At 38.7% G+C, this 15,505-nt stretch overlaps 1 protein-coding gene across 2 annotated transcripts in view; it reads right to left on the bottom strand.

Annotated features, from left to right (window-relative positions):
- Positions 1–15,505, bottom strand: part of ZMAT4 (zinc finger matrin-type 4) — a 725,479-nt gene that overhangs the window by 396,932 nt on the left and 313,042 nt on the right. For both annotated transcript variants that reach the window (XM_069075846.1, XM_069075847.1), the window contains exon 6: positions 2,438–2,500. In XM_069075846.1, coding sequence (XP_068931947.1) covers positions 2,438–2,500 — 63 coding nt within the window. The remainder of the gene's footprint in view (positions 1–2,437; positions 2,501–15,505) is intronic.

Genomic DNA, 15,505 nt, shown 5'->3' with positions numbered 1-15,505 from the left:
TTAAACATTATTGTTTTTGATTCTTCCCTGAAAACTGTCTTATAGATAGTTCCACCTGTAGGGGTGGGGAATGTGCAGCCTGAAGACCACACATGGCCTTCTAGGTCATCAGGTATGGCCCTTTGAATCCAAACTTCACAGAAAAAATCCCCTTAATGAAAGGATTTGCTCTGTAAAACTTGGACTCAGTCAAGGAGGCCACCTCTAGAATATAATACTCTAATGGTGGATTGACTGGACCTTTCTGTACCTTTTTATGTCTTTTTTCCCCCCCAGGATTTCCTCTGCAAAGACTTCAGTTTGAGAATGAACTATTTGTATGATGAAGAATTAAATATAATGTTCTGTCAATGGGTTTTAAACACAAGGTCTCATGTGAAAAGAACACAGCATTAAGAGTGAGGTGACCCAGATTTAATTCTTGTCTCCACAACTACCAGCTGAATTTGGGCAAATATCTTCCCCTCTCTAAGGCTTGCTGTCTCAGAGGAGAGGCACTAGAATTAGGGGGCAGGGGCTAAGCAAGGCTTCCTATAGAAGGTGGAATTTTAACTGGGACAGAAGAGACAAGCGTCCTGATACCTCATGCAGGGTATCTTTATAGGGAATCATGTTTCTTGGTATTTCCAAGATGATATGCTTGGATTTAGTCTTACGAATCATGGGAAGGTTATAAGGTTTTGGACTATAAAATTATAGATTTTAAAACTGGAAAAAGCATTCATAGTAATCTAATCCAACACTCTTATTTTGCAGATGAGAAACTGAAGTCCATATTGTTTGAAAGACTTGCCCAAGGTCACATGAATAGTGACTGAACCTGTATTAGAACCTAGGTCTTTTGACTTCGAATCCAGCAATCTTTCTACATAGCCTCTTCATTCCCTTCCAGCTCCAGCAATCTCTACTACATATATAATAAGACTATTATTCTTGGAATTATATTTTTTTTAAAGCCTGGGTTTAAATCTTAGCTCTGCCATTTACTGGCTGTGTGATCATGGCCATGTCATTTTTGAGAATTAGTTTCCTCACCTGTAAAATGGTGATAGTTTTTGTCATGTTATCCCTTCCCCCCATTAGACTGTGTTCTCCTTGGGGCTCTTTTCACCTCTCTTTGTATCCCCAGTGCTTGGCATAGTGCCTGGCACACTGTCAGTGCTTAATAAATTATTGTTGACTTGATTTGACTTGGTGCCAATAATATTTGAACTACCTGTATTCTGGAAGTAAAGTTAGGAAGATCTAAGCTCAAATCTGGACTCCAACACTTCTCGACTGTGTGACCCTTGAATAAGTAAGTGAATCTCTATTTCCCTCAGTTTCTTCATCTATAAAAATGGGGATAATGATGGCACCTACCTCCCAGGGTTGTTGTAAAGATAACAGGAGATATTTATAAAGTGTGTTGTAAACCTTTAAGAGTCACATAAATCCTAACTATTATTTGCTTTTATTATTAGGAAAGCTTTTTTCCAAACCTTAAAGCTAAAGAAATGGGTTGCCTTTTTCTTCTCTATAATTCAGCATTAGAGATAAAGTCCTGCACTTGAGACAGCAAGGTTGTCTTTTTCATGCCCTGCCCCAGAGACTTAGCAATTATATGAGACTGACCAAGACCATGCTTTCTGTTCCTGGTGCCCACTACTCAGACAAACATTGGCAGGGAAATGGCAAGGTAGCAAGATGGTTGGTGCCAACATCTACCCAAATCTTTCTTTGCTGTCTCTTGCAGCACAGTTTTTCTAGGTGACTCAGTAAATGACTCACGAGTGACTAGCTCAGCTGGCACATTCCTTCCCATGATTCATGAGACTAAATTCAAGAACATCATCTTGGAAATACCAAGAAATCTGCTTCCCTATAAAGATGCCCTGCCTGAGGTATCAGGACACTCGTCACTTCTGTCCCAGTTAAAATTCCACCATTTGCCTTGCTTAGCCCCTCTCCCTGCCCCAATTCTTGTGCTTCTCCTCTGTTGCTCATCCCCTGTGGATCCCTGTTGGCACATAGTTGTTTTTGTCTCCTTTCCTCCATTATTCTGAAAGGTTCTTGAGGGCCAGGACTGTCTTTTGCCTTTCTTTTATCCTCTGTGCTTATCATGGAGCCTGACACATAGTAGGTACTTACTAAATCCTTATTGACTAATTGTCCTAGAAACTGAGGAAACCACACTGTTTTATTTAGTAGTTATGTGACTGAATGGATTCACTTATTTGCTTACACATGGTGTAGCATTCCCCTCCCTATCACCACCCAGTAAAACAGTAGCTCCTTAAGGGCTAAATACCCATTGCCTTATCACGTGATCAACCAGAAAGAAGTGGTACCACCAACCATCACCAACCATCAGAGTTTGGGAATCACAGCTGTAGAGCCTATAGTGAAGGTTGCCATGCAGTAAAGTAGCATTCACTGGTAGATCTTGAAGCCTTACCCCGTAGTTCTTCAAGCTGGGTGCCTTCACTGTGCTCCAGTCTCTGTTCTTTGCCAGCATTCCCTGTAAAGAAGAGATGAAAGAAAAAAGATGCCAGGAATATTCTCCCTTCCCTAGAATGTGCTTAGAGACTGAAATCAGTGTGGTACACTGGAAAGATTGGTAAATTTGGAATCAAAGCACCTGGGTTTGAAATTAGGCTTTATCAATCCCTACCTGAGTGATCTCAAGAAAGATACTTCACCTTGGTTTCCTCATCTGTGAAAAGACAGACTTGGATAAAATTATCTGAGACCATTTCCAGCTCCAAATCTGTAATCCTATAACTACTAAAATCTCTACAATGTCTCCCTCCTACCCTTTCCTCTTAAAGTACTGTGAACACGGGCCCTATAATGACTATTATGTTAGAATTCCTCTTCTTCACCAGGGAACAGGACATTGGAGTAACACAACAACCAGCCAATCAGAAGGATTTCTGAGACTCAGAGCTGCTTGACATACCAGTGATCCTCGGTGAGTGAACTCTAGCCAGATTTAGAGATGCTTTGAACTGCCATAAGACACAGAACCAGCCTTGTTCAGCTCACGAGCAATAATGAACAGAAGCTATAGACTCCAGTCCCTATTTGGGATTTTCTAAACATCCTGGCTTGTTGTGTCTACATACATCCCCCCTCCCTTTCACCTCCATCCCCACTTCAAAGCCTCTAGAAACAATATTGTCTCACCCCTCTGAGCAGCTGAGAACTCTCTCCCTTTCTACTTCCTTGTAAGTTCCTATTCTCAGACAATAAATGCTTTTAAATGGAGTATTGGACTCTTTCATTTCAGGTCCTTTAATGAGCCTGGGGTTCTTTTGTTAACAAGACTTATCTCAATGAAGATGCCAGCTCCTACAAGAAACTTTTATTCATCCCCTCTTGATAGCAGCTTAATAAAGCCTTTATTGTATTTAACTGGGTCCTGGAAGGAACCTCAGAATGCTTTAAGTCTAATTGTTATTTCTGGAGGAACCCCATCAGAACTATACTTGGGGGGCCACTAGGTGGCGCAGTGAATAGAGCACCAGCACTGGAGTCAGGAGAACCTCAGTTCAAATCCAGCCTCAGACACTTAACACAAAAACTAGCCATGTGACCTTCGGCAAGTCACTTAGCCCCAATTGCCCTCCAAAAAAAAAAAAAAAAAAGGCCAAAAACCAAACAAACAAAAAAAAAAGAACTATACTTGAAAACATATAAGGAGAAGCAAGCTACCCATTTCACTTTTTGGACAGCTCTAATTGTCAAGAAGGATTTCCTTATTTTAAGCAGAACTACACTTCCCTTCAATTTTTAGTATCTATTCCCAGTTTTGTCCTATGAGGGCAAATGAAACATTCCTAATGCTTCCCCCCTCCCTTTCCTCATATTACATATCCATGGTTACTTATCCATTTTTATGTTTCCCTTCCTTATAAGAGACTATAAAATCCTTAGGGGGGAACTTTTTTTGTTTTGTTTTGTATCCTCATCCCTATTACAGTGTCTTGGATATTTTGCAGGTGCTTAATAAGTCCTTGATGAATTGAATTGGATTGGTGTGGTAGAAAGAATACTGGATTTGGAGGCAAAGGGGAAGGAGATTTGAGTCCCAGCTCTGCTAATTACCACCGGCATGACCTCTGGCAGCAAGTCACTTAACCTCTTGGGCCGTCATCTTTCTCCTCTGTAAAAACTAGTATTGGACTGGCTGGACAATATGATTCCTTTCAGCTCTAAATCCTACAACCGTGCTCTTATTTTTCAAAAAAGATGACATTTCACACCAACAAAAATGAGAAGGAAAACAACAAATGCCATTTATAAGAGCAACATCACGTATTTGATATTTTAAAATATATGACATTGAACACATGGCAAGAGTAAACAGAGGGTGAGATCACCATGGCATCATTCCTGCTCCATTTCAGTACAGACATTCTAAGTATAATCAGACTATTAATGGAAATTGCCTTTGCACCCATGCTATAGATGATCAGTCTTACTAAAGTAGAATCCACAGAGCATTGCTTTTTGTTAATGGAGAATAATCATCCTTTGTTTTCACTCACTGATGAGTGTCTAAATGTCTGAAATATGTTTAGCATCCACAGAAACATCATCTTTGAAGATTAATTATTGAATAAAATTTTCAAGAAGAGGGGGAAAATGAAAGAGATATTCCTTTTCAAGTTTCCACTGTCATATGGAAGCATATGGGAAGAATTCTCTAATTTCTAAACCTGAAGATATAAGGGAGTCAAGATCTAAATGCCCATGGGACTATCATGTGGTCAGAGAAACCAAGGCTTGACTGTCTACTGTTTTACTTCCCCATTAGGTTATATAATACAATTAACTCACAAATGGTAAACTTTAGGGGGGAAGGTTGAAATGATTATGTAACAATATGTGTCCACAAGAATAATCATCATCAAAATAGTAGCTCCTGGGTTTAGATAGCTTAGCAGTTTACTTAGTGATTTACAGACATTTCACTGGATCCTCAGAGAGGAAGGCAGGAAGGGAATAAGTTATCAAGTGCCTACTATGTGTCAGTCACGGTGCTAAGCACTTAACAAATATTATGTCATTTCATTCTCACAATAACTCTGTGAGGTGGGTTCTATTATTATCTCCATTTTACAATGGAGGAAACTGAGGCAAACAAAGGTGAAGTGACTTGCCCAGGGTCACACAGCTAGTAGGTATATGAGGGTGGGTTGAGCTTAGATCTTCCTCCTCCAGGTCTAGCATTCTATTCATAGCAGTATCTAGTTTCTAGCTGCCAGGATAAAAGTAACCCTGTTATTCTGTGTGTATGAGTGTGTGTATATACAAAAACTACACACACACACACACACACACACACATATACACACATAATACATTCACACATATACATATGTATATATATGTATGTGCATATATATATATATAATATATATGTACACATACACATCTTTTTTGTACATAGATGATTGGATGTTTTCATGCCCATGAAACCGTAAGTTCTTTGAGAGCAGAGATTGTCTTTTGTCTTTCAGTTCTTAATGTGGTGCTCGGCACATATTAGGCTCTTAATAAATGTTTAGTGATTGACTTTGATACATAGAAAAGGTAGATGTTTATTATAGTACCCATTTCACAGATAAAGAAATCGATGCCTCAAGTAGTTAAATGACTTGCCAGAGAACTTATAAGTAGCAAAGCCAGGCCTTGAACCCAATTCTTCTGACAACAAAATCAGTGCTATATATTTGGGCATTAACTACATTTCCAATCTTGAATAGGCATGTTGAATTAATATTTGAAAAGTCTTATATTTTCTACTGAGGTGATCTCTGCTTCCTCAAATCCCTCCCAGAATTTTGTTCAGACCACACATCTGTGCCTGTCAGGCCATAATTTGTGCCGTTATTTATTTGTGAGAGTCAGGATGGTAGAGCAGAGAGAGCACTGACTTTAAGGCCTACAGAACTGAGTTCAAATCTTACCTCTTTCACTTACTACCTGTGAGAGCTTAGGCAAGTCACGTAACCTCTCTAGACCCCATCTTCTTCATCTATAAAATGTGGTGGTTGTTGTTGTTGAGTCCTTTTTCAATTGTGTTGATTCCTCATGACCCTTTAATTTCTTAGCAAAGATACTGGAATGATTTGCCATTTCCTTTTTTGAGCTCATTGTACAAATGAGGAAACTGAGGCAAACAGAATTAAACATCTTGCCCAGGGTCATGCAGCTAGTAAGTGTCTGAGGCTAGATTTGAACTCAAGAAGATAAGTTTTCCTGACTCCAGGATCTCCATTCTATTTGCTGCACCACCTACCTGACCACGAAATGTGGAGGTTGACTAGACAGTCATTAAGGTCTTCTCTAGCCCTCCATCTTTGATCTCAGAGTAATGATTCTAAGAGCTTATATGCATATGAGTGAATGTCATAGAGAGGGTTCATGCATTTAATTTATGTTTACTCCAATAACTGGATTCTGCCCTAAACATCTCACCAAAAAGCGGTGCTCCATTATAGGGAATGTTAATTGCAAGAGGCTCTTGTCATCTCAAAGACTTATGGAAATCCTTCCTCCTTAAAATAGAGTCACAGAATCTCAAATCTAGTAGAATGTAAGTTCTTTGGGGTCATATTTTACTTTTCTTTATGATCTCAGCACCTACCTGGCAGAGTAGGTATTCAATAAATGCTTGTTGAATGAAATTGATTAGTAAGCTGAAAGCAATCTTGGAATGTTCCACATCCAACTGTTATTTCAGCAGGAATCCCTTGTATAATAGCCCATCCAGAGTATCTTGAAAACCTCCCAGATTTGCTCAATTCACTTTTGATCAACTCTAAATGTTCAGAAGCATTTCCTCATTTTGAATTGAAATATACCTCCCTACAGCTTCTACCTATTACCACTAGTTCTAGTCTCTGGGGCCAAGAAAAATGTGCCAAGACTCTCTTTGAATCCCTTCCCATATATGCTAGTAATCATGGAACCAGACGTTTAGAATCACAGAGAAGGAAGAACCCTCTCTCCAAGAAATGATCATGTAGCTTTCCTCAAAGAGCTCCAGTTTTCACCAACTACCACCAACCAAGATAGCTTTCATTTGGAAGTCATCTCTTCTCCCTTATCCCCAAGTAAGCCCAAGTCTTCGCTTTGCAACTTCCAGTCACTCTTACCTTCTATCTTCTGCCTTCTATGACCAAAAAGAACAAGCTTAATCCCACTACCATATGATAGACCTTCAAATAAAAGTTTCTATTCTCCAGGCCAGAAATCACTGGTTATTTTAAACAATCCTCAGATGCCATGATCTATAAATTATGTTGGTTGGCCTCCTCTGGATTCTTTCCATCTTGTTATTGCCCTTCCTAAAGTGGGGTACCTAGAATTTAACATAATACTCAACATATGGTCTAAGCAAGGCAATAAACAATAGCTCTATTTCTTCCCTAGTCCTAAAAACTGTCCTCTTAATACAGTTGAAGATTGCAATAGCTCTCTTGGTTGAATATCACAGGGTTTAGCCTGAAGTCCACAAAATCCCTCAGATCCTTTAAGAACAAAATGCTATCTAGCCATACCTCCCCCAACTTAGAACTTTACATTTCTTCTCATTAAATTTCTTCTTCTTTTTTTTTGGGGGGGGGGAGGGGAGACAAGCAGGGTTAAGTGACTTGCCCAGGGTCATACGGCTAGTGTCTGAGGCTGGCTTTGAATTCAGGTCCTCCTGATTCCTGGGTTGGTGCTACATCCACTCTGCCATCTACTTGCCCCTTAACCATTATCTTGGTTGATTAAAGCCAATATTTCACTTTGTCAAGAGCTTCAGAATCTTAGTTCTCTCAACCCATATGTCAGCTCTTCTTCCCAGTCTTGTGTCATCTGAAAATTTGATAAGTATGTCCTTTATGTCTTCAACCAAGTCATTAATAGTAATCTCAAACAGAACAAGACAAAAGATCGAGCCTAGAGACACTCTACTGGAGACCTGCCTCCAGGCCAACATCAATCTTTTTTTTTTTAAATCATTCTCTCTTTGTGTCTCGATATTTAAGCTGCTCTGAACTCATTGAACTATACAATTTCCAGGCCATAGCTTTTCATCTCATCTGCAAGGACAATGTAAGAGATTTTGTCATATGTGATTTGGAAATCCAGGTATGCTATACCTCCTACAATCCCCTGATCTATGAGCCTAGGAAACCTGGGGAAAGGAACTGAGATTAAACTGGCATGATAGAAGCAGGGTGTTGTAGAGTAATATACTGCTGAATTTAAGATACTGGGAGACCTCAGTCTGAACACTGCCTCTGATACTTAGTACACATGTAGAAGTCATGTAATCTCTCTGAGCCTCAGTTTGCCCCTCTGTAAAAGGACCATAATTCCAGTAACACAGAGAACCAAGAATACAGTAACAGCAATATTTTTTGAAGAATAACTGTGAATGACTAAGTAATTCTGAGTATTATAAATACTCAAAATACTCAAATGAGCTACAAAGGACCTATGAAAGGAGATGCTATCTACCTCCAGAGGAAAAAAAAACCCTAATAGATGTATAGTATGGTTTTACATAACACATATGTATACATAAATATAAATATATGAATATGTATGTGTATATCCATATATACAAATACATGTATATATATGCACACACCTCTGTGTGTGTGTATGTGTGTGTGTGTGTGTGTGTATATATGTATTTGTGTCAACTGGTGGCCTCTACTGCAGGGTGGGGAGGGAAAGAGAGAGATAGATTGGAACTCAAATGTAACAAAGACAAATTAAGCTTTAAAAATACAATACTTTCATCCTTAAAAAATAATAATCCCCATGTTATGAGATTTAAATGAGATAATTCACATTAAGCACTCTACAAATTCTAAGATGCTAGAGATGTATCTAGTTATTATGATTCTGACATCTTCTTGAGGAATCCATGCTAACTCACAGTGACTATAAAATGATTATTATGGAGAAGTTGACTCCACAAAGACAAACGAAGGTGATACAGGATTTCTTATAAATATGGGAAAATTATGAGAAAAATCCTGGACCTTGAAATTATGCATCAGGGTATGAATTACTCAGAAGGATTATCAATAATGGTTACAATAGCCAGACAATTAACCAAATAATTGTACACCTATCTCTTTGCTGTGTAATAGCAACTTGTGGGCAGGTGCATGAGATAAAACATAGAATTATTCTTTGCAGAAAGTTTTCAGGATATGACAGGGATTCACCTGCCCAAAGTGGTAAGGTCTGAAAGCAAAAATGAGAGCAAATGAGCAGGACAAACTCAATTGTACTCTCCTCTTAGCAATCAGTTCCTGAGAAACTTGGAGGAGATTTTCTATTTTTCGAGGACTCCTTTGAACGTCTTTCAAAGCATCACTTCAGTAGATTGTCTCACTGACTACAAGGTCTGTGATCCATGCAAGATCAGGTCAAGTCAATCCAACCTTTTCTAAAAAATGTTCTAGGCATTCCACAAAACATTTTTAATCAATTTTAGAGAAGCTGGTAAGCACTGAATTCAAGGATCAGACAATTACCTGGAACCTTAATTACTTTGGACATGAAGTTATGTTAGATACTTATGGACCCTGTAGTTACAGACAGTATTATATTATCATTTTCTGTCTTGGTCTTCTAATCTCCTTGACAGTGAGAAATCCAGGAAAAATAAAAGAAAAAAAAGAAGAGAAGAGAGGAGAAGAGAAAAGAAAAGAAGAGGAGAGGAGAGGAGAGGAGGAGAGGAGGAGAGGAGGGGAGGGGAAGAGAGGAGAGGAGAAAAAAATGGGATTTAAGAGTTGAAGTAATCCTTAGATCATCTCATCCAAATTCCTCAGATCATAAATGGTTCTCAAAGAGCTGGAGGGCCTCCTCAATCTGTTATTTTATCCTGTATGTGTATTATGTACATACTACATACACACCCACATACACACATACATACATGTGTGTCTGTATATCTGTTTGTATATATTTGCTTTCATTATTGTTTCTTCTATTACATTGTGAACTCCTTGAGAAAAGGAGCTCTTTTCTCTTTCTCTGTATCCCCAGAGCTTGTTACAGTAGGTGCTTAATAAATTCTTATTGACTGACGGGCAGCACCATGATTAGAACCCACAATTCAACATCCCATCCCCAAGCTCTCGATACAACGCCACTTCAATGTTCTAGGAACCTCAGGACCTGTTGATGGTCAATTCAGTCCAGCAATAGGCATTTATAAAATAGGTGATAGATACCACGTCAGGCCCTGAGGATACAAAGACAGGTAATACAACAATAACAACAACAACAAACTACACTGTCCTGCCCCTCACAATCCTAAAGGAGAGGAGCGAAGGCAAACCTAGAGAGTTTGTAGTTGTGTGACTGTATGATTATAAGGAAGTAATGTCACCTCTCTGAACTTTAGTTAAAGGAAGGAAGGAGGGGGTGCAGTGAATAAAGCACCAGGCTTGGAGTTAGGAAGACCTGAGTCAAATTCAGCTTCAAACACTTAGTAGCTGTGTGACTCTGGGTAAGTCACTTAACTCTGTTTACCTCAGTTCTCTCATCTGCAAAATGAGCTGGAGAAGGAAATGACACATCACTCTAGTTATCTCTGTCAAAAAAATCCAAATGGGGTCACAAAGAGTCAGACACAACTGAAAACACTGACCAACAACAAAACTTCATAAAATAGGGAAAATAATACCTGTTCAGGGTTCCTGTGAGGAAAGTGCTTTGAAAACCTAATATTGCTATATACATATGAGTTATTAGTTACTGTTATTGTCGTCTTAGGAAAATTTTAAAAGAACAAGTCACAGTACTAAACTTAATACTAGAAATACATGCATGTATTGTGCTATAAGAAACGAGGAGCAGACAGATTTCATATTTACCTGGAGAGACTTATACAAACTGATGCTGAGTGAGAAGAGCAGAACCAGGAGAAATTTGTACACAATTACAGACACAACGTATGTGTGATGACCAACTTTGATAGACTGGAGTCTTCTCAGCAATGCAGTGATATAAGTCAATCCCAAAAGACTCATGATGGAGAGAAATGTGTGCATCCAGAGAAAGAACTAGAAAGAACAGAGTTTGAATGCAGACTAAAGCAAAGTACCTACTCTCTTTCTTTTTCTTGTTTGGTTTTGTTTCCTCTTTCCCATTGTTCATTCCATCAGTTATAATCCTTCTTTACAACCTGACTAATGTCAAATGTGAAAGTATTTGCAGATCCTATACTTGATTGCATGATGGCATGGGGGGGGGGGGGGGGGAGAGGGGGGAAGGGGAGGGAGAGACAATTTGAAACTCAAGGAATTGTGGAACTGAATCTTGTAAACTAAAAGTAAACAAATTAATAAAGACAAAAAAAAAAGAAATGAATGCAACTAACAGTAAGTTTCATTTAACTGCAGCAACTCAAAATACTTCCAAAGCTGTGAAACAACTTGAGAGGGCAAAGTTAGTACTATTGTGGAGTCAGTTAAATACAAAAAAAAAGGTTTTGAGTAAAGGTTAAGGGATTTGGAATTATGTAGCCAAGAGATATAAAGCAAAAGCACAACTTCCTAACACCTCAAGTACACAGAGGATTATGGTATTTGGATGATGGCCAGTTGCTTTCTCTATCTACTGGAGACAGGATAAGAGAACCTAAAACTGGAAAGGAGGCTTTAAATTAGGTAAAGAAATGTTTCCATATTAATATAGATGTCCTTGGCTGGGGGGCAGGGGAGAGATACTTAAAGTTTCATTATTGAGGGGAACTCCCTCTACTAATACAAAATCAGCTTAGAGTATTACCTGGGTCATTTCAAGGTTAAGTGTGTCTATTAAAAATGTATATATTTATTATATATAACATATTATGTATAATTATTATATTAAATATAACAATATAATGACATGACATAACATAACTTTATGAGATAGAGAGACAAAGAGAGAGAGAGAGAGAGAGAGAGAGAGAGAGAGAGAGAGAGAGAGAAAGACTTATAGATATAAGGGCGGGTAGGTAGTAGAGAGAGTACCAAGTCTGGAGTCAAGAAAATCTGAGTTCAAACCCAGCCTCAGACACTTACTAACTATGTAACCCTGGGCAAGTCACTTAAGCCTGTTTACCTCAGTTTCTTCATCTGTAAAATGAGCTGGAGATGGAATTGGCAAACCATTCTAATATCTCTGCCAAGAAACTCAAAATGGGGTCATGGAAAGTTGAATACGACTCAACAAACAAATATAGATAGACATTTGTACTTCTCGGAGAATTAACATTGATGTCCAGCCTTGGTATCATGAAGAACTGGATTCAAGTCCTGTCTGTGACACATGGAAGCAATATGAATGTAGGTTAAGTCATTCAAGCTCTCTATGCTCCCAAGTGCCTCTCTAGGAGTATTAACTACAGAATAATTGCTAATCTTCCCATATGGAGTTGCCACACTAGGAATTCCCTAGACCTATGAAATCACAGGTTCATACAAAAATAATAATGATTATGATGATAATTTAAAATTAAGAGCATATGAGGGAGAGGACAATGACAGGGTCCTCACTTCTGGTGAGGAAATTCCCTCTATTATTGTAGATCAGAAATTCCATTATAATTTATACTTATGGAATTGCCAGGGGACATGAGGAGATTAAATAACTTGCCCAGGTTCACATAACCATTATGTGAAAGGACGTGAACCCAGATTTTGCTGGCTCACTAAGCAACAGTACCTCATGAGTATATATAATAAAATTTCCCTAATATTTCAATGTGATATGGAAATGGATATAGCTGTTCAGTTATTTATTTACTCACTCATTCAACACCATTCTCACTTCTCTGTTCTACTGGATAAAGCTTAACAAGTCTAATAATTATTTTCCATTATTGTTGGGGCTCAGTCATTTCAGTCACGTCTGACTATCATTTGGGGTTTTCTTGGCACAGATACTGGAGTGGTTTGCCATTTCCTTCTCCTGCTCATTTTGCAGATGAGGAAACTGAGTCATAGTTAAGTGACTTCCCCAGGGTCACACAACTGCTAAGTTTCTGAGGCCAGATTTGAACAGGCCCAGCACTCTGTGCACTGTGCCACCTTGCTGCCATGGAAATGAAAAGATTCTCTCAAAGGCTATGCCAAAAGAGTATAACCTTGAATAAGTTAAAGCAATCAGACACTTATTCATTAAATACTAAGTGTTAGACATTGTTCTAAGTACTAGGAATAAAAAGAAAGGAAAAAATAGTTCTTGCCTTCCAGGAGCTTACATTGTAAAGGGGGAGACAACATGTAAATGGCAAAGAATACAGTATGGAGAATATAGATAGGAAAAGGAGCTGGGAGGCAATCTAAGAGGAAAGACACTAATAGCTGGAAAGATCTAGAAAGACCTGGAGAAGGTAGGATTTGAGTCTTTAAAGGCAGACACCATCAATGGTTAGGCACCGTGGTGTGTTCACAATTTGTTCTTAAACCTTTCTTTTATGTACATCACTGAGAACTGAACTTGTTCTCTGTTCAAAATAAAATGGTACCAAGTTTTTTTTCTTTTAGATTGAGACCATATAGCACAGTTGAGCCACAGACAAGCCATGTCAAGGTGTGCATTTGAATGTGACCTCGGACATATCCTAGCTTTGTGAATAGGGATGGGAGTTACTTACTTTCTAAGTCTCAGAAATGTATCTATAAATGAGGATTATTATATTTATAATACAAATCTTACAAGGTTTTCACAAAACACTTTGCAAACCTTTTTTTTATAAAAAAAGAAGGTAAGACTTGAGCACCTTGGGCATGGTAGACATTCAGGGCAAAAGCACCGTGGGAGGAGTTGGAAAGTACTGATTGGGAAGTCACCAGTGAGTCAGTTTAAAGTAGAAAGGAGGAGTGAAAAGGAGTCAGTTTAAAGTAGAAAGGCAGGGTGACTGCAAAGGTAGGAAGAGCTAAATTGTGAAGAGTTTTGGATGCCTCACTTGATCCTTGAGGTAATAGGGAGCCACTGGAGTTTATTGAAGAGAGACAGCTAGGTGGCACAGCAGATAGAACCCTGGGCCTGAAGTCCAGCCTCAGACACTTACTAGCTGTGTGACTCTGGGCAAGTCACTTAACCTCTATTTGCCTCTGAATAGTATAATAGAATAATAATAGCACCTGCCTTCCAAGGTTGTTGTGAAGTTCAAATGAGATTAATAATTGTAAAGCTCTATATAAATGTAGCTATTAATAGACAGTGAAGGAGATGGGATGGCATGGTCAGACTTATACTTCAGTGCCTATGTGGAAAATGGACTGGAGTGGGTAGAATATTAAAGCAGAGGAGACCATTTAGAAGGTTAGAGCAGTAGTAGTTCAGGTAAGTAGTAATGTAGGCCTGAATTGTGGTGAGTGTAAGTAGAGGAAAATTTTTATTTACATTATATATCATATCATATAATATTGTATTACATCATGTTACATTATAGATTTATATCATATATTTTATACATTATTTATATTTATATGTGTGTACACATATACACATGTATATGTAAATATAGAAGTATGTGCAGGCACATGTGCACGTATGTGCACACAGCAGGGGAAGATGATACATATTAGGACCTAGGCCAGAGCTATGGAAGCTAGGAGGAGAAACAAGACAGAGAAATGCTACAAAATCCCAGAGAGAAGGGTATACTTTGGAGGAAGTGATCAACCTCATCAAAAAGGATGAAGACTGAGAAAAGCCCATATGTGTAATTGTGTTGAGGATGGACTGGAGGGAAGAGAGAGAGATAGAAGAGACAGTGACTAATTAAGAGGCTATTGCAATAATCTAGGCAAGAGGTGATAATGATAACAAGAGCTAAAATTTAGATAGTGCATTAAGGTTTGCAAAGAGCTTTAAAAGATGGATCTTGGGGGCAGCTAGGTGGTACAGTGAATAGAGCACTGGCCCTGGAGTCTGGAGGACCTGAGTTCACATCCAGTCTCAGACACTTAACACTTACTAGTTGTGTGACCTTGGGCAAGTCACTTAATCCCAATTGCCCTGCCTTTCCCCCTTCCCCCCAAAAAATGTTGGATCTCGTTTTTATACTCACAACAATCCTAGGAGGTAGGTGTTATTATTATTCCCATTTTACAAATGTGGAAACTGAAGCAGGTAGCCATTAAAAGACTTGCCCAGGGTCAAACATCAAGTAAATGCATGGAGCCAGATTTGAACCGATATCTTTCTGATTCCTGATCCAGCACTCAAGTGACCTTTATCCTCTCTATAGACATCTCATTGCAAAGATCCCTAACTACCTGAACTAGGGTGGTAGCTATGGAAAGGAAAGAATGGAATGGAAGTTAGAGAGACTCCAGAGGACGAATTGGTAAGACTTGGCAACTGTTTGGAAATCTATCAATCTAGCCATCCATCCATCCATCCATCCATCCATCCATCCATCCATCCATCCATCCATCCACCTATCCCACCTATCTATCTATCTATCTATCTATCTATCTATCTATCTATCTATCTA

Source organism: Petaurus breviceps, unplaced genomic scaffold (assembly GCF_028583685.1).
Source record: "Petaurus breviceps papuanus isolate PSGF00001 unplaced genomic scaffold, PetGlider_PUasm1.0 90919, whole genome shotgun sequence".
In the NCBI taxonomy this organism is placed as follows: domain Eukaryota; kingdom Metazoa; phylum Chordata; class Mammalia; order Diprotodontia; family Petauridae; genus Petaurus; species Petaurus breviceps.
This window is presented reverse-complemented; position numbering and strand designations above follow the sequence as displayed.